Genomic DNA, 18,475 nt, shown 5'->3' with positions numbered 1-18,475 from the left:
TGTTGAATACTTAGCAAGCTACAGTGTTTGGCCTGTCCTATTCTTTTCAGACAAGTCCACTGGCTCTCTCTCAAGTCTCACGACAGCTAGCTCCTATTCAATGTCAAAATACAAATTGTAATAACTGTCTTTAATGCCACAGTAACTTTGGAGATGCAGCATGCCTTTTAACTATTAAAAGAGTCAGTTCTGGTGCCAAATTCCATAATGGCGCAGTTTTGGAGACAGAACAGAAATTGAATACACCAAGGGAGCTGCTTGGGAAAATGAACAGTATATAATCTAATATCTTTAATTTTATATACATGAATATAATGTATGTCAACTTTGTACATGAGATACACACAGTATTTAAACATTTTACTCAACAGATAAGAATTTACAATAGCAATATGACTGACTAAAGGGCTGTCCACTTAATATATTTAGATTAGCTCTGTACTTTAACATGGAAAGACTGGAATAGTTTACAATCATAGAAACACTGACATTTAAAACAAGACTTTATAAAATAATTTATATATATATCCTAGCATCTATTGAGAGGAATGATTTGCATTTGTGGATGTGTGCAATGAATAGCGTATTTAAATTTTTAGGTAATAAAATAATTTAGAAGCTGTCCATGCAGTGGTCAAAGCAAAGGATGGCAGTTCCTTCAAGATGTCCTCTATCTTTGACATCAGCGGACATCAGACACACCTTAGGTACCACGGGGGCACACTAGACCAAGTCTCTTCCAGCAATTACTTATATAAACAGCCACAGACACAGGCGGATATCCTTCTTTCCATAGCACAAGTACAGGTCACAACTTTTCTCAGCTGTGGGAGTAGTCAGTGTATACTTAAAGTGATTTGATGTCTCTCCTGGAGTTCTACATAATATATATCTCTCTACACGGTAACTAACAGAACTTCCTGGTTTTCACGACTTTACTCTGATACTTCACAGAGTGCCCGCCATGTCCTATGACATAAACATCCAGCAGGTAAGATTTCCCAGGCTGAAGACCTTTAATTGTTTCTGTGGTCACTGCTTTTTGCAGGTTCTGACTGTGGAAATATTTACAGAGGACCTTCTCTGACTTCTTCCTGGTATCTGGTCCAAGGCATTGGTTTTGCTCTCTTTTCTTCTGGTCTTCATTGTAGTTATCATCCACTTCCTTTTTGTAGATGCAAAACTTGTTCCTTTCCTGGGTGCCCAGCCACGCCACAGTGGCTGAGGAGCAGGTACGGAGCTTGTCGAAGGCTTTGATTCGTGTGTCTTCGGGAAGGGAGGGAAATGACTGCTTGCTCGGCCTCGTGGTAGCAAGTATTTTTAACATAGATGCTCCTTTCTTGTTCCCTTTCAGTCGAATGAGATATTTGGCTTTAGGTTTTCCTCTCAGCTGAAACTGCCGAATGCCTTCCACATTCTGAGACAGAATGAGTTTCCCGTCTCTTCTCACTTGGATTTGGACAGCGTCCAGACAAGAGTGAATAAAGAAGGTGACCTTTTGGTGAGAAGAGACGGGAGCAAAACGTAGGAACTTTGCTCCCTTCCTTTTAACAAACACATCTGTAACCTTCCCATCTTTCAGCTCCACTGTCTTCTGTTTGGCTTCCTCCTTGGTCCTGGCGAAGGTGCCCACGTAAGCGGTGCTCATGTTGCTGTTGCTGTTGGCCACGAAGACGTCAAAGTAGTACTGCGTGTCGGGTTTCAGATCCGACACGGTGAAGATGTTCTTGTTTCCTATGCAGATTTTCTGGATGTCCACCTTGGGCCTGACGTAGGCATGCCGCCCCAGCTTTGGAGAAGATTTTGTCAGGTAGCTGCGTTCTTTTCCTGAGTTATCTGATGGAAATCCGAAGTGGGCGAAGTCGAAAGGGCTGAAGTCCAGACCGGGCTTGGGAGCCATCATGAAAGCGTCGTCTGCACTCAGTTTGGCTTCTACTGCGCAGAGACTTTTGAAATTGTGCTCTTTGTTGATGACCACACAGTACTGAATGGGCTGTTTCAGCAGAGAGGCCGTGGGGCTGGGCTTCCAGGCCAAAGTGACCGTGGTGCATCCCAGGGAGGTGACATCGACTCTTGGATCATAAGGTAATTCCGGGTAGGGCTGATCAGACTCGGGAGTCGTGGTGGCGTATACTTTGAAGTGTGTGTCTTTCTCTGTTGAAAGAAGCTCCAACTGATATAAGCCAGATGGAGAACTGGAAGATATGAAGTATTCCACGTCATTGCCTTTGTAGGAGAATAACTCTGTGCCTTCCTCGTTAATGATCTGCTGCTTCTGCTGATCCAGAAGTTCAGGCTCACCTACAAGACACGAGGGAAGCACAGTCTACATGTCAGGGCATGTGCTGTGGCTCATCAACCTTAAATTGTGTTTTTAGGACACTTTAATTTCATTTTAAAATTATAAAAAGAATACATGTTCCCAGTAGAAAATTTGGAGATAGAGAACAAGATAAAGTAGCATCCATTAATGCGTGATCCAGAGACAGTCTTTTATTAACATCTTGGTGTATTTCTATCAGTCTTTTTTTTAAACGTTATTCATGTTCTTTATCTGAGTCTCATCACTCCCCATATGCACTTATATTATTTTCCTAATCACAGCGTTCCCTCATCACTGTAAGTATCTAGCTTGCCAGATCCTGTCGTGGCACCAGCCTCAAACCTTCACTTTAGGCTTTGCCCCTTAAAGGGAACAGCATCTCTCCAGGGCCTCATAGACTGTACTCATTTCTTTGTATCTTGTTATTTGCTTTCCATCATCTGCATCTTCTTTAAATGCCTAACCTCCCCCTCCTCCTGACTTTCTTCTCATCCTGGACTTTCAGTGGTGACAAGTGTCCTTTTGTTCTCTTTGTTTCTACCCTTTATTCCTCAGAGATCAGAGGCTGCACATTAGAATCACCTGGCCCCAATGTCTAGACCACACCCCAGCGCCATGAAATCACAGCCTCTGAAGGCAGGACTCAGACATCAGTAGCATAAAAAATCCCAAGTGGTGATTCCAGTGTTCAGGTAAGACTGCAAACCACAGCCAGGGAAGCTAATCTCCACCCCTTGCCTTTCCTCACTCCTTACTCCTCATAACCTATCTCTCTTAACCTTTTATTTTACCAAGATCACCATCATCGGATACCATCCCCCATTTCCCTTATCTCCATTTCAAAATCTCCAGATTCACTGCAACCATGCTGTTTTTACTTACTAAGAGAAGGCTTTAGGTTTCCTAAGCCTTTGAGTCATCCATCCAGAGGTCTGGGACCACATCTGTCAGGCTGCTTACCTGAGCCTTCCCCACTCGCCTCCTCGGGCAGCTCCTGGAGACTCAGCTTCCATTCCAATGGCGCATCGCAGGGAGTCACTGTGACTGACAGTGGAGTATTGTCTTCTTCAACCACAAAGAAATACCTGTGCAAAAGTGGACCACTTCAGACCAAGATCATTCATTGTAATGCTTACCACCAAGATTACTGGAAAAAATCACTTGGTTTGATTTGTATTCGTTGAATAGAAAATAAAACTGGCGATTGGACACAACTCATGAAACCTTCAGCATTAACTGTGGAAGTCCAACAGCCCAAGTTTCCCCAACCAGGTTTACTATCAACACAACATGAAATCATTAAAAGATGTTGAGCTGAAATGAATTGCTTGAGTTACTTGAGTTGAGAACCAACACTTAACCAGTTTGGGGGTGTTATTTAACATAGGCTCTGCCAGTGCAAAGTAAGTCACAACCAAGAAAGATTTCCAGTATGTCACCCTACAGATACTGTGTTTTCTATAAATTGGAGGATATATTTGTAAGTTACCCTGAGGGCACTCTAAAGTAGCCACCAACAATTCCAGGAGGTCATTTTCACAGCAGTGTAGTTCTAACATGCATGTTGGTCTTTGGCCAATAACACTGTATTCATGTTTTTACACTAGTGACTGTTCTCAGCTTTACTATTACAATCCTTTTTGCAGAGGGGTATCTAATCACCATTTGAGAAATATTTTTGAAAGGCTAAGATCACGGTGTCAGTCAGTGGAAAGACCCATTTCTCTACCACTAAGACTTTCTGTAGAATTAAATAACCTAGTGATTTTAAAAACAAAGTTTTAAAAGATCAAAACATTCTGCTCTATGCTTTCTCCTCATATTTTTTAAATGACACCTCAAATGAACTTTTAAGGAGGATACAAATATTGCCCATCTATAACAATGCCATATATTCTTACTCTGAATAATTTAGGTGATCTCATTTATCTTTCCAAGCCCATAATCTGGCAAAGGAGGAAACGGTGGTTTCCATTGCAGCAAGCCCAGAGCTGCTCACTAGTTTCATGGCAAAGGATAATAAGTTTCACCTTCTAGAGATGGCACCTGCTGGGTATCTCTTGCCTCTCCATTCTCTCCACATCCCCCCCAACGTGCTCTCCAAACTGACCGCCATGGCCTTCTGCTCCATCAGTCTCTTCTGTGGTTCCTTCTCACCCCACCAACCTCTAACGCACAGGGTGAACCAGGACACTCTTTCCTACCCACGCTCATCCCCTGTGTGATCTCATCCAGGGCCATGGCTTTAGCCTCTTATGTGTTAATGACTCCCAAATATATTTTATTTTTTTTTTTTTTTTGAAGTATAGTCAGTTTGCGATGTGGTGTTAATTTCTGGTGCACAGCATAGTGAGATATATTCCTTTTCATATTCTTTTTCATTATAGGCTATTACAAGGTATTAAATATAGTTCCCTGTATGCTACAGTAGGGCCTTATTATCTACTTTATGCATAGTAGTTAGTATCTGCAAATCCTGAACTCTCAAATTTAAATTGTTAGCCTGTTCCACTTTCTCTGTTACCACCAGATCCAGGCCAGCATTTTTTCTTGCCTGAGCCTTTCAATAGCCTTCTGACTGGTCTTGTTTCCACTTTGACCCCCTTAGTTTATTGACCTCCTTCTAGGAGGAGATATCCTTGTGTACCTAAGACTGAACACACTTGCTGCAAGCCCTCCAAGAGCTTATTTCCTTCAGAGCAAAAACCACAGAACTCACAACAGTTTGGTTCCCCAACCAAATCTCCAAACCCACCTCTTCCTACTCTCTCCCCCCTTTACTAAGCTCCTTGCTGTCTTTGGAACATTCACGACAGGCCCTTGCCTCAGGGCATCTGCACTTCTTATTCCTCCGCCTGATATACTGTTCCTCCACCTGAGATGCTCATCCTCCAGCTATTGACCTTACTTGCTCAGTCACTGCATCCGCTGTCTACTCCAGCACCATCTTGCCGTGGGCCTACGCTGACCCCTTAGGTAAGATATCCGCTTCCTACCCACGAAGCTCTTTCACGTGTCTTCATTTTTCTTCAAAGCTCTCATCATCATCTGATGTATTATGTATGCCTTTGTTCATTTTATTTTTAAATCTTTCCCACCTTCCCCAACTAGCATGAAACTACAAGAGGGCAGGGCATTAGGTTCATGGGTGAAGGCTTTGAAGCTAAAATAATTCTGAATAAATATTTGTTGAATTAATTAATGAATGGGCTTAGCTGTTCACTTTGGGAGAGAAGTCCTTAATTGTTTACAGAGTCTAAAGCTTCCTTAGTGCAGGGACCTCTGCCAACCTCATTGTTGGGTCATCATCCTTTTTTGCTTTTTGTGCTCCAAAGACGTAGAGTTTCTCTAGTTTCCCAGACTCCACTCCATCTTAGAGCCTTTGGGATGTTGTTTTCTCTACCTGAAATACACCCTTTAGCCTTTAATAATACTTGCAAATAAATAAACACACACACAAACAAACAAACAAACAAACAAACAAACAAATAAAACTATATTGATGTCCATATCTTTACTAACACTTAAATGTCGGTTCTTCAGAGATGCCTTTTCTTACTCATTCTCGGTCAGGGTCTCTCACACACTCTGAGTGTCCTATACTTTTTACTTTTTGGCACCTACTGCAATTTGTGACTATATATTTATATCATCATTTGATTAATGTCATTTTCCCCACAAGGGCCCAATTAGGGTTCATTTTCCATGTCAATTTATCTCCAGCACTGAGCACAGATTTCTGCACGTAGAAGGTCCTTGATGAACATTTTTAGTGAGTGAATTACTAACTAGGTAAATAGAACTCAAGAATCATAGCACCCACCTTATTCTAGCTTGAGGATACCTACACTTAGAGTTTGTTTCTATCTGAAGATATAGAATTTGAATGGAAATATGTGTGCTTTTTCCTCCCTTCACTATTCAAATATGAGTTAGGAGCTGGATAGTGCAGATAAGGCTGTGGAAGGGCAAATAAAGTGAAGACACTATAAAAGCAAAAACAACTTGTTCATAATATAATAAAGTTAAACAATCATCCAGACAAAATAACTAGATAATTGAATTGTTTACTGTAGGGAAATTTTATACCTTAAGCAGCCCTAAGGTTAAGTGTCAGATGGTTTAACTTTAAATTCAGACAACTTTTTGGAGAGCAGGACTTTGCTCCTTTGGCTAAGTGGCATAGGCAATATTACCCACTATAAACATAACTGAACCTATCTGCCTTAGAAAGAATTAGGTAAGACAAAATAATTCACTTATCATCATGGAATTTTAAAACTATTCAAAACTTTTTGGTTTTGTTTGTTTTTGGTTTTTATGTGGATGACAGAACTAACCAACACTGAAGCAGAAATCAATGTGCACATTCATGCATTATCTTCTGTTATCATTTCAATCAAGAAAGTAGTTTATTTCCCAAGTAAGTAACTTAGTGTCTTGGTAACTTTAATACACACCATAAGCAACCAATAACAAGACAACAATGCTTACATTCCACAAGCTAATCATTATACCTATAAAACATCAGGGAGTCCCTCTCAGTCAACATTTTCACATGGAAGCACTTATGATTAGGGACCAAAGATAATCTGAATAAACTTTAACAATTTGACAAACATTTACTGTCTACCGTGCACAGTGCACTCCTGGAAAGGGGCTGCAATCAGAGATGACAGGGCACGATCTGGAAGCTCCAGATATTTACTGGCTAGTGAGGGAGACAGAAAGAAATGTGACAAATATGCTCCGAGTCACAAAGCCAGAGCTGAGGGATAAACACTCGATGAACCATTTAGACTTTGGAATTTGTGTATAAACATAATAATAATTAATGAATATGTTGTCTTTTGCTATTCTCTGCTGCCAAACTTTATCTGGAATTTCATCTTTGGTTGTAATATCAACAATGTCTGTGTGTCTCCCACGGCATATTTTACCCCTAGAAATGACTGGCAGCAACTCTTTATTTAGCTAGTGTAAGCTAACGTTGCATCCAAATATAGATATCAAAGTCCCTAACAATTATTTGGGGGGAAAAAAGACCATACAGATGAACAAATGGGAGAAATTAAAATGGAGGGAGGAAAGGAGCATGTGTTGTTTTGCAATGTCTTGTAATAAAAACATACTGCTTTAAAAAAATGTCATGTAAGTTAAGGCAACTCTTAGGATCAAAACTTACTTAATTTTTAAGAGACTGGGAGATCAAGAATAAACTATTTATTTGATTAAGTGATAGGATTACACAATTTGGAATGCTACATTTAAAGAACACTGCACAACAGTGCACAAGTACCTTGAGGAAATCAAAGTAATTGTTTTATTTTGTTTTGTTTTGTAGGGGAGAAGATGTAATTAGGTATGGGGGATTGAACCCAGGACCTTATGCATGTTAGGCATGCACTCTGCCACTGAGCTATACCCACCCCATAAAGTAACTTTTAAAGACAAAAATGTTTCAATTCACTCAAAAACTTCAAGACAAAATAATATGTAAAGCAAAATGTGTTTGGCATGAATTCAGCTGATATTTAAGGCTAATCTGAATTATTAGGACTGCCTCCTCTGTCCTTCCGTGTTTTCACAGACTGAGTCTTGATAAATACCAGCACCTCAAGTTCCTTCAGTGTAATCATCCTTGTGTTTTGTGCCTTCACTCTTACGACTGTCATTGAGGGATTTATTAGTATTTTATATATTACTGACAAGTCAGTTCCTAATCTATTACACTCACTTGGACAAATAATTTCATTCAGGTGGGGCTGAAATGATATTCAAACTACTACATGACTGGTCACATCAGTCATAATATGAAAACTGATTATTTACTATCATTCAGACTGAGCAGATGGTAAAAGGATTGTGCCACTCAGTGGAAGGGGAGTACCATTTTCCGTTATTACTGTCAATCAAAACTGAAGTGACGAGAAAGATGCCCTAGTGATTTTATATACCTCAACCTTTGGAAAATGGATTATTGATGATGTGACATAGTTTTTCCTTTGGAATGCCATGGTGTCCTGGGTTAAAAGGAGATACCATTTTTGAAATATGATAGAGAGGGGTTTGGGCGCTGCAACTTAAGTAACTTTAAATATAATTAGCTTATGTGATACACATATATACACATTTATTTACTTGTGTGATACATATGTAATTTTAAAAGGTCAAAATATTTAGAAGCATTATGTCAGCTCAATGTCTTGATGTTGGGATGAAGGTAAATGAGCAGTCAGTTTTTATCACTGTTTGGTTTGATTCTTTCAGAATCTGATTATTTTGGTCAAAGAAATATTATCCTTACAAGACAATGCAAATACTTGAAGAATCATATGTATTCAATTAATTTCATTAATGTTCCAGAGTCGTCCTGAGAAATTTCCTATTGTCCTAAAGAAAATAAAATAATCATTCCAAAATGTAAGCCATGCAAAGATTGCTCTGTCCACCCCAAAAGGAGATCACAATTGGCAGGAATCAAAGAGCCTCTATTTAATGACCAAAGTCACACTGCCATTTTTTTTCTTACTTAGAGAAAAATAGGCAATGCTATTCAGAGGTTGATTGCAAATTATCTAAGCTAAGTCTAAAAGGTTACTTTCATTTTTAGAGACATCCTTTATGAGCTTATGGAAGAAAGTGTTGCAGGGAGAGTACCTTTTAGGTGTGTCTCTAAAGAGATAACTGCTAATCTCAGCTCCATCTGGAATTACTGATGAATCATGAAAAAATGCCTTGTCCCGGATTTGCATCTGAAAAAGTTCCTCATCTCGAGTGGGTAACTTCTGGGTCCTTGAGCCGAGTGGTAACAGCAGCCACAGCAGACACCAGTGGAGAGGCACCATCCTGGGGCAACAAAAGAATTGCCTACATTAATTTTACAGGCAAAACACTTGGGCAAGTTGCAAACTTCCTTAAAGATTAACACTATTTTGGTTTCAGAAAAGCTGTATTACATATTTTAGATACAACACCCTCATGATCTGGAGGGTAAACTTCCTGTGTGTGTGTGTGTGTGTGTGTGTGTGTGTGTGTGTGTGTGTGTGTGTTTTAAGTATTTCATCAAGTTGATAATGAATTCACCAGAGTTTCAGACATTAAAAACATTCTGAAACGAAAGGACTCTTGGTGCATTAACTTCCCTGGGTATTCGGAGGGAAAATCCCCACTTCATTATGGCAGAAACTGGTATGGTCATTGTAGATATCTATAGACAAATGTGTCAAAGCCTGGCCCATCACCTAAGTCACAGAGACCCACTGAAGGCCAGAATATGACCACTGAACAGTTATTTTTATTCTTCCTTTAAATTTGACCAAAGATCGTATATGTATAGAATCATCCTTATTCCCCAAATCAGATTTTCATAAATCAGAGATTTTAAGAGACTGTAAAGTTTAACTTTCTCATAGGATTTGTCCAAAATCATAAGGTGAGTTATTTGCCAGTGTTACAGATTAACCAGACTCTTCAACACAACATTTTATGTAAATCTTTCCTATATTAAAAAGCGGGCTTGGACCCCCACTTCAAATCAAAGAAGACCATTGGGAAGTTCTGGCATTAGGTCATTTGTCTAACCTCCAGGAGTTCTATATTCACCAGTCCAGCAGAGTGTCTTCCTTGAGTTACATTTTGGCATTTGTAACTGACTTTCATCAAAAACTCTGTAAGTCATGATGGACCAGTCTATCATTCTCTACAGCACACTGTGTAGTGATGTTGTCGCCAACGCCATCTCCCACCTGCCTCCCTACCCCAAGGGGAAGCCTCAGGTAGGCGAGTTCTTTTCACATCAAATACTAGTGAAAGACTTTGCTTCCTTGGAGAAACTGGTACTTGTTTTCCTCACAGAAGCACCTGTGGAAGGCATTGTTTTCCTTTATCTCTTTGACAACATACATCAGAGAATTCAAGCATTAGGAGGAAATACAGTGTTCTTACACTGAAGTACTTTAAATAGTCAAGTGCAAATATTTGCAATCGTTTGAAATGAAGTGAATGCCAGTTTTATTTCTAAATAGTCATTGCTATAGCTATGAGGTCACCTCCACTTAAACCATTACTGGACTTTAATTTTATCTTTGAGTACTACCCAAGATAGATTCATACAAATGAAAATATTTCTTGAGGGGAATAAGCTTTTCTTTTGTATGAGGATTTGAGACATAATTTTTCACAGTGAGCTTGTTTAGAAAGTTTGTTTAATTTACTTTCTCAAAACAATTTTCTTTTCCTGCCATGCATTCTGCAGTTTTTCATGAAAAATATCTGCAGTAATTAAGAGTTACTATGTGCAAAACACAGTGCTAAGTTTGCTAACTGCATTATTGCATTTAGTCTTCACAAAAACCTTGTAAAGTAGGTACTATTCTTATACGAGAATGAACCTCCTTTAACATAAGCAGAGAAAAGATATAAACCCAGGTGAATCTGACCGTGGAGCCCACAAATTTATCCTCTAAAATATCTTTCAAAAAAGCCATAATGTTTCTTACAAGAGTCTCTTATTTCCCATCCTTATTTCCCAGTTGTACTGCAATTCAATAAAAACTTGTTTGAAAGCTAAGAAGTTTGACTTTTTGGTTTCAGGGTCCAACTAGAAGTGTCATCTTAGCAGCTGATGCTGCACCTCAATTTTTAGAAAGGCTTGAATGGTTGATCTCTAAACTCTGAAATCCAGTGATGATTCTGAGACTGAATGCTGAACTCCTTTTCCCAAATACCTAGCAGTTTAGGAATAAGACCAGGCCTCTTTAAGTTTCATTAAATGCTCTGTCCCTCAGATATCCAGACGATTGTCAAGGTGAAATCCGAGGGAAGTTGGGGATGTAAATGAGAGTTTCCAACAGCCGAAAAAGGTTATATCTACAAAAGATGGCTGGATGTCTCAAAATCCAATGAACCTTTCTGAAACAAAGAGAGAGATGGTGGAGCAGACTAAATGGGACCTCCACTCACGACCCTTAATCCCTCGCCTCTGATGCCCTTCGTCCTGTAGATAACAGAAATAGAAACTCTGAACAGAATTTGATATGCTGTTCCTGTTAAAGAAATAGTCATTATTTCAGCATTATAAAACGTTCCATGTATTGTGTAGTAGCATCTCTGAAGCTGCCTTCTGAGAGCAGAGGAGGCCAGACAGTAAAATATGTCTCTTAAGAAATGGTTAGAATTTGGCTTTCCACATTTATTAGGAACTCAGAGCAAACATGCCACGGCCGCACTTGAGTGAGATACTGGGCGTAGTTGCCCTAGAATCACTCCAGGGCAGTCTTCCCTCATTAGGGCCCCTGTTTGCCCTGAAAGCTGTCGATTGCACAGTACCACTGTGCAACTGAGCAGGACAAGCTGCCCGATGCCCCAGGATGTCTGGGATATTTAGGTCAGCCCCAGAGCTAGAGAGCTCACTAGTTATGATTGGTGGGAATTTTCCCAACATCCTCAGCTGCCTGTGGGAGGAACTTTCTCTTTATTAAATCAGCTCATTATAAGAGATGAATTTGGAGTTAACAACAACAATATTAATAAATTTTTTTTTGTCTACGGGCTGCATGCCAGGCACCCTTCTAAGTGCTTCATATATGTTATCTCATGTAATGCTAGCAACAACCCTATGATGTGGGCACTGTTATTTTTTGTTTTTTATCGAAGTATAGTCAATTACAATGTGTCAATTTCTGGTGTACAGCATAATGTCCCAGTCATGCATATATGTATATATATATGCATATATTCATTTTCATATTCTTTTTCATTAAAGCAACACTGTTATTTATGTCGTCTCAAAAATGATCAAACTGAGGCTTGCACAGGTAATATCACATAGCGAATGTAATATGATGTGAGAAACATCAACTGTCAGGAGTGACTTTAAAAATATCGTACATACAATTATTATATATTCCCCCATGTCAGCTACTTAGCAATGTAATATTTAGTAAAGCCAACAACCTCAGGTGATAAGATTATGCAGAATAAGTGTGAAAAGACAATTTTCCATGGGTCTCTGCTTGCTTTCGCATATTTGGGTGGCAGAAGAACTGATTCCCTTTGTTCCAAATTATCTTTTCAAGGATGTTGGTGTAGTGAGCAGCCTTGAAAGATACAGCTTCTGGAGCAAAGAGCAGGCGTGATTATTACTCATTACAAAATCTGGGTTCCCCAAGCGCAGGGCTGCTGTCTTGTACTAAACCCCACTATAAAGGTTGGTGCCATCGGGCCCTCTTTGCATCATCCTGTGAGAACTGGGGGTCAGGCAGCCGGTGGGAGAAAATGCTGCTGCTGTGGATCTGTGGCCTCTGCTATTGCTCTGAGTCATACAGTCCTCTGTTGCTGACCTAGGAGTCTCCGGCCATCCAGCACCGTGAAACTGTGGCAGGCTAAATTGCTAACTTGCTCACTTGCAGGGAGCGGAGAATCTCCAGCTCTTCACAGTCCGTGACACTAAGCTTTTACTTCTTAAGTCATTTTCCTGGCTTATCTACTTTACTGGCACAGGTTGACACATTTGTTTAGGTTATCACCAGGAGGGGGCAGACTCAATTTTATCTTTTCTTTCTTTATTAAAAAAAAAAAAATCATATTTCCACAACCAAAATTCCATCAGTCATACTTTCTGTTTCTGAAAATTTTTAACCATTTGAAATGCCACATCAGTTACGAGCAAAACAGATACTTTTCACAGAAGTGTTTAAAATTAGTATGATCCCTTTTTTCTTTTCTTCTTTTCTGTTTCTTGCTTCTGTATGAGAAGGTGGATGTTAACTGAACCTACTGTGGTAATCATTTCACACTATATGTAAATTAAACCATAATGCTGTATACCTTACACTTATACAGAGACATAGGTCAATTATTTTTCAATAAAACTGGAAAAAAACTAATATGATCCCCAGACACAGGACTTTGTATTCTGTAGGATTATAGTCCTCAAAATGTTATCTAATAACATTCATCTATCACTGGGGAAAAATATGCTCAGTTGTTAAGGAAAGTTAATAATTTGTTCAATCTGATCAGGTTACAGGCAGAATTGTTTTTAACAAAATGTATTTAAAAGAAGCACTGAATATAGCTAATCAAAAAACTATTATGCAGATACATTGTGCATAATTTTACTATTTCTAGTCACTGATTCAAATTTACAGCTTTACTTAGATATTATTTAAAGGATGAACTTCAATAGATTTTTTTCCCTACCAAAAAATGTTCTCTTTCAGACATTCAACTTATGAATTACTCACTTTAAATAAACAACTGGAAATATATTCTTCTTAAGAATAATCCTTAGGTAAGCCAGTATGTAAGAACAGATTTTTCTTCTAAGATTACAAAAGTGCCCTCTAATGGCTTAACTTTTCCTCTCATTTCTTTCTGTTACTTCTAGGTATTTAGAGCTTATCTAGATTTAAAGTTTAAATTAAATAACATTTCTCAGAATTTTTCTTTCAGCATTATTACTTCTGTTGTGGGCGCCTCGTGGATAGTCTAGGAAATGAGCCTGCACAGAAAGAAATCTTGCTATCTTTCTACAGTTGAGGGTCTAGTTCCAACAGGACTAGCAAGTTGCTAGGATGATTCCAAATATTTTTATTTTGCTAGGCAGATCAATCAACTTAGTTGCATAATGATTCACAGCCCAGAAAAACTAGGCAATCTTATCCTATTACTGAGGAAATTGACTTCGACTGTTTCAATGGAAAAGTTCCCATGAACCGTATACATAGAAGCTAATCTAAAACTCTGAGATTGTTCATATTGTCAGGGGCCTTCTTCCTATTGGCATTTTCCATATCCTATGAAGACTGAAATGAGAAAAGGAAAATGACCTACTGATTTGATATGCCTCATTCTTTAATCTAGATTATTAGTCATCTCGATTATTGGAGATGTGCCATAGTTTTTTTCCTTTGGAATGCCAACCTGTCCTAGATTAAAAAGAGAAACTGTCTTTGCAATATAATTGCCCAAAGAGATTAGTGATAGATTCTATACTTAGAAAGGTAGAAAGAGGTTTGGGCACTGAAAAGTCAATGACTTTAAATATTATTAGTTTATATGATACATACACACAGATTTAAGGTCAAACTATTTAGAAACATTATATGACTCCAATTAATTGGTGTTAGAGTAAAGGTAAATGAGCAGTGGTTTTAAGAGAAGAACCTTTTACATAAACAATTTTATTTTTCTATTTGCTGCCCCCTCTCTGACGAGTGGGTGAACATTATTGCTCTAGGTTTTGAATCTTTCAGGCCTGTGATGACGGGGGCTGCCTCTCCCCCTGGCCTCCTTCACCTTCCCTGCTGGGCTATCTGCTGCCCTACCCAACACAGGGAAAGTGGAGGCGTGTGGATGGCAGGGGATGAACTGGGGGCCAGTTTTAAAGAAAATGCCGCCAAAGAGATAAGAAGCCTTTGTATTGTAGCACAAGGGGGAGGGAGTAGAGCAAGTGATGGATAACTGAAAATATACAAGTAATTCTAAGACTTTATTTTCAGCATAAACTTGAACTTCTTACTCTCTGGGTCCTTTATTTAGTATAATCAAAATAAATAGTGAAACTGACCTGGCATATCCTTTTCCCACAAACCCATGGAAATGCTTAAGAATTGTAAAATAGTCAAATGGTAAGCACGGAAAAAAATTAAAAGGAGCTTGAGTAATTTACCAGTGTATCAACTAAATACCCACGATGACCTCCATCACCCAAATACGCAATAGGCCTAAAAGCAGATAAAACTTTCCCCAGAGAGTCAGCAGTAGCTCCACTGCTGTCATTTTTGCAAAATTTATCTTCAGTTACATAGTCAACTTACCATCTGGGTTTATCCACTGTTTGTTCACTTAGTGAAAACAAAAATTTATAATTTGAAATTATGTCATCAGTGATAATAAGCCAATAAATATGGTGACTTTTCCTACTTCTTTGAAATATGTGTTAATGAATTTAACCACAAATCTGAATTGAGAAACTTGCCTTATAAGAGTAGGGAAATATTTCAAATCACGAAAAAGCTTGCCTTTAATATTTAGAGCCTGCTGTTCAGTTATATCATCTCGCTCATTTAAGAAATTTGCAAAGCTGCTAAATAAAAAGTTCCTTCAGGGTTCACGAAACTGTCCAAGGCTCTCTCAATAGAAGATGTCATATAATATAAAGCATGTGACCTTTCTCAGTGCTGTAGATTCCTCAAAACAGCAGCCAGCTGCTCTTCCTACCTGTGAGTAATCCGATCAAAGCAAATTCCTCCATCCTTTAACCATCAACCACCAAGGTCCTGCACTTCCCTTGCAAACATGCGAGCACGTTTGTAAAAAATGTCATTAAGCTCTTATAGACATTACATGGTATAAAAAACATAATAAGATCAAATTCATCCATATAAATGCAATTAGAAAGCAAACTCATAGTGTCATTAAGATTCATGTAAAAACTATCCAAGGGGCCCAATCTTGAGGAGGCCATAAACATGAAATAAATTTACAATGACCAAAAAAAAAACCCAAAACAAAACAAAACACAATTGGCCTTCTGAATTTACTTGTGGCAAATGCATCTGGAATAAATAAAATCTAACGTTTAATTACAGAGGGTGGAAAGTGCCTGATTATAATTTAGTGAGGGTAATTTCAAGGAATGGCCTGCCGCAGAGATTTCTGTTATTTTCTCTTCCTTTTAAAGTGCAAATATTTAGTCTTTTAACTTCTATTTTTAAACACAAGGGTATTTGTTTTGGTTTGAATCATCCATGCCACATCTGATAATAAATCTGAAGCATCTGATCTAGTGGTAAGGAAAAAAAAAATGTAGCCTTGGTGGGGGGAATGGCCTGCTTGTCTGCCAGGACCTGCTCTCCGAGCAAGGAAGCGGGGGTGGTGGTGGAGGGGTCCATCTGTGCACTTTGACAGTAGAACACCCAGCCTGGACTTCCAGATTCCCTTAGGGCTGAAAAATACGAAAAAAGCTGAATTCCCAGAAGCTATTTTGTTCTGCTGTCTTTTGCAAACAATGAAAATGTTAACTGAAATTAGTCGGTCGTTCTTATAAATAACAGAAATAGCCTCTGCTCTGGTTGGAAATTTGAGGGAAATAGAGCGTATTGTGGTTTGGTATGTTTCCCTATTTGAAAAGGGTGAAATGAAGCAGGTGGAAGTCGAGGGCTCTTGGTCTGCGCTGAGGAGATGTCTTCCGACCACGCTAGGTGAGCTCTGTTCCCTGAGAACGTAGAATGAGGCTGCAGTATTTCCAACTCCTACAGCACGGCAGAGCAGAGCCAGCATTGGGCACAGAATCCACAGGCTAATGCCCTCTCCATGCAGGCTGGCATTGCAGAGTGGAAAGATTATTAAAGGTTTTAGAGTTCATTATGTCAATAATCTATGGATTAGGGAGCTTCATAGGCATTTTAACTGCAATGACTCCAACCTCCTCTGCTACTTCTCTCAGTGATTGCCAACTCTCATTCTGGAAGGAAATTAAATTAGTATGAAGAAGCAATGCAAAATTAAAACATGCCAAAGATCTGAATGAAGTTTCCATTCTGTCATCCTCTCCCCTCTGAGCCTCATGGAGTACAGTTCATAGCAAGGCCAAGGCCAGGGCACTCTAATTTTAAAAGTTGGCCAAGCCTACATAATACCAACAGCTTGCAAGAGGATCAGGTTTTAAAGTAAGTAACCCTGTATTCCTACCATCATTAGTGTCAATAAAAAGAATCATGAACAACAGAAATGGCCAAACTAAATGTCCTATGGATAGGAGTAGTCTTTGATTCAGGAAGCCAGACTCATTTTACTACAGGAAGGAGTAGGTCCCCTAAAATGCATATGATAAGTGATTTTCAGATATGATAAACTCAAAAGCAATCTAGAAGATAACGCAAAGTAAACCTGGAATGAAATACTGAATATCTTCCTCCCATCAGAATTTTCTCCGTAGGTGGAACAGAGATAGCTTATAATAATTTAATAATTTCCACTATCCTAGGAGAAGCTAATGTTTCCTGGAATAACGAAAGCCCCCAAGGGAGGAATAATATGCTTGGTTGCTTTTCTTACTTTAGTTTGGAGACTAAGCCTTATTTCCTGTTGATCTGGAACAAAATGGAGATGACTTCCTGTGCAACGTTCCCCAACGCAGTTAACATGCTAAGATGGAGCAGGGCAGCAGCGTCTAGCAGCGCCGCACATCAGCCTCAAACGTGAGGCGTGAACTGCCTAGGTCAGCAAACACTGAGTCCCTGCTGTGCACAACGTGCTACAAATAGACTGAAAGTACGATACTGAACTGAACACGCAACCATACTGTCCTGCCGGTCACCATCGAGTTAAGCCGACGTTAATCATGCATAAAAGTATCTTCCAATGTAAGATACTACATACTAAGAGGAAAAGGGTGGGTCAGATAGCAAATGCTTAACAGCATCGGGGTGAAGAATCACCAAGAGCTGGTGGATTCAGAGAGGAAGTAGGTTGAGGGGACAAGAAAGAACTAGATTTGGGGAAGGGAGATGGAGGGGAGGCACTCAAGTAGAGCTGCCTCAGTAAGAGTTAAACAAATGTCAGTTGAGCACCGTCTATGTGCTGGACACTGAAGGATGGGCCAGTAATACATCACATCCTCTCTTCTGGAGGAATTAGTGGTCTAGTAAGAAGTGAGGAGGAAGATGTTCTTGTACAGAGGCAAAGAGAGAGCAGCAGAGAACTAACTGTGAAGGTTCCAAAAATGCAAAATCTACCTTTATAAAAGACAGGAAAACTTAGCAAAAAAATAATTGTCTAATGGTTTACAATCTGTGTCTCTACTGAAATTCCTGGGAAGGGTTCTGAAGATGGTTCTTAAAATTGCACATCACTTGCCCAGGTTCACAGGGAAAGACTGCAGAGGCAAGGACAAGTATTTCTTCAAGACAGGCTACTTTCTCAAAGATCACTATTCTCTTTTCCACATAAAATTTCCCTCCCGTTATCCCCAAGGTCAGGAAGCATGGCTCCGTGGAAAAAATCACAGGCTGAGAGTCAAGACACTTCTGCTATTGGCAGAAGAACTACCCATGTTGGTGGCTTGTTGGCCCAGGTGTTCTCTAAGGTACCTGGGAGTTGTGAACGTGAGTCTACGTTTCATTCATCCTATCTCTTACAGCA

At 39.3% G+C, this 18,475-nt stretch overlaps 1 protein-coding gene across 2 annotated transcripts in view; it reads right to left on the bottom strand.

Moving 5' to 3' along the window:
* Nucleotides 1–255: 255 nt before the first annotated feature.
* Nucleotides 256–18,475, bottom strand: part of NDNF (neuron derived neurotrophic factor) — a 37,602-nt gene continuing 19,382 nt past the window's right edge. For both annotated transcript variants that reach the window (XM_074341497.1, XM_010952593.3), the window contains exons 2-4: nt 8,984–9,172; nt 3,284–3,408; nt 256–2,301 (exon numbers count right to left, since the gene is read on the bottom strand). In XM_074341497.1, coding sequence (XP_074197598.1) covers nt 908–2,301; nt 3,284–3,408; nt 8,984–9,171 — 1,707 coding nt within the window. In that variant the 5' untranslated portion in view covers nt 9,172 and the 3' untranslated portion in view covers nt 256–907. The remainder of the gene's footprint in view (nt 2,302–3,283; nt 3,409–8,983; nt 9,173–18,475) is intronic.

The sequence above is a fragment of the Camelus bactrianus genome, chromosome 2 (genome assembly GCF_048773025.1).
Source record: "Camelus bactrianus isolate YW-2024 breed Bactrian camel chromosome 2, ASM4877302v1, whole genome shotgun sequence".
NCBI classification, from domain to species: domain Eukaryota; kingdom Metazoa; phylum Chordata; class Mammalia; order Artiodactyla; family Camelidae; genus Camelus; species Camelus bactrianus.
This window is presented reverse-complemented; position numbering and strand designations above follow the sequence as displayed.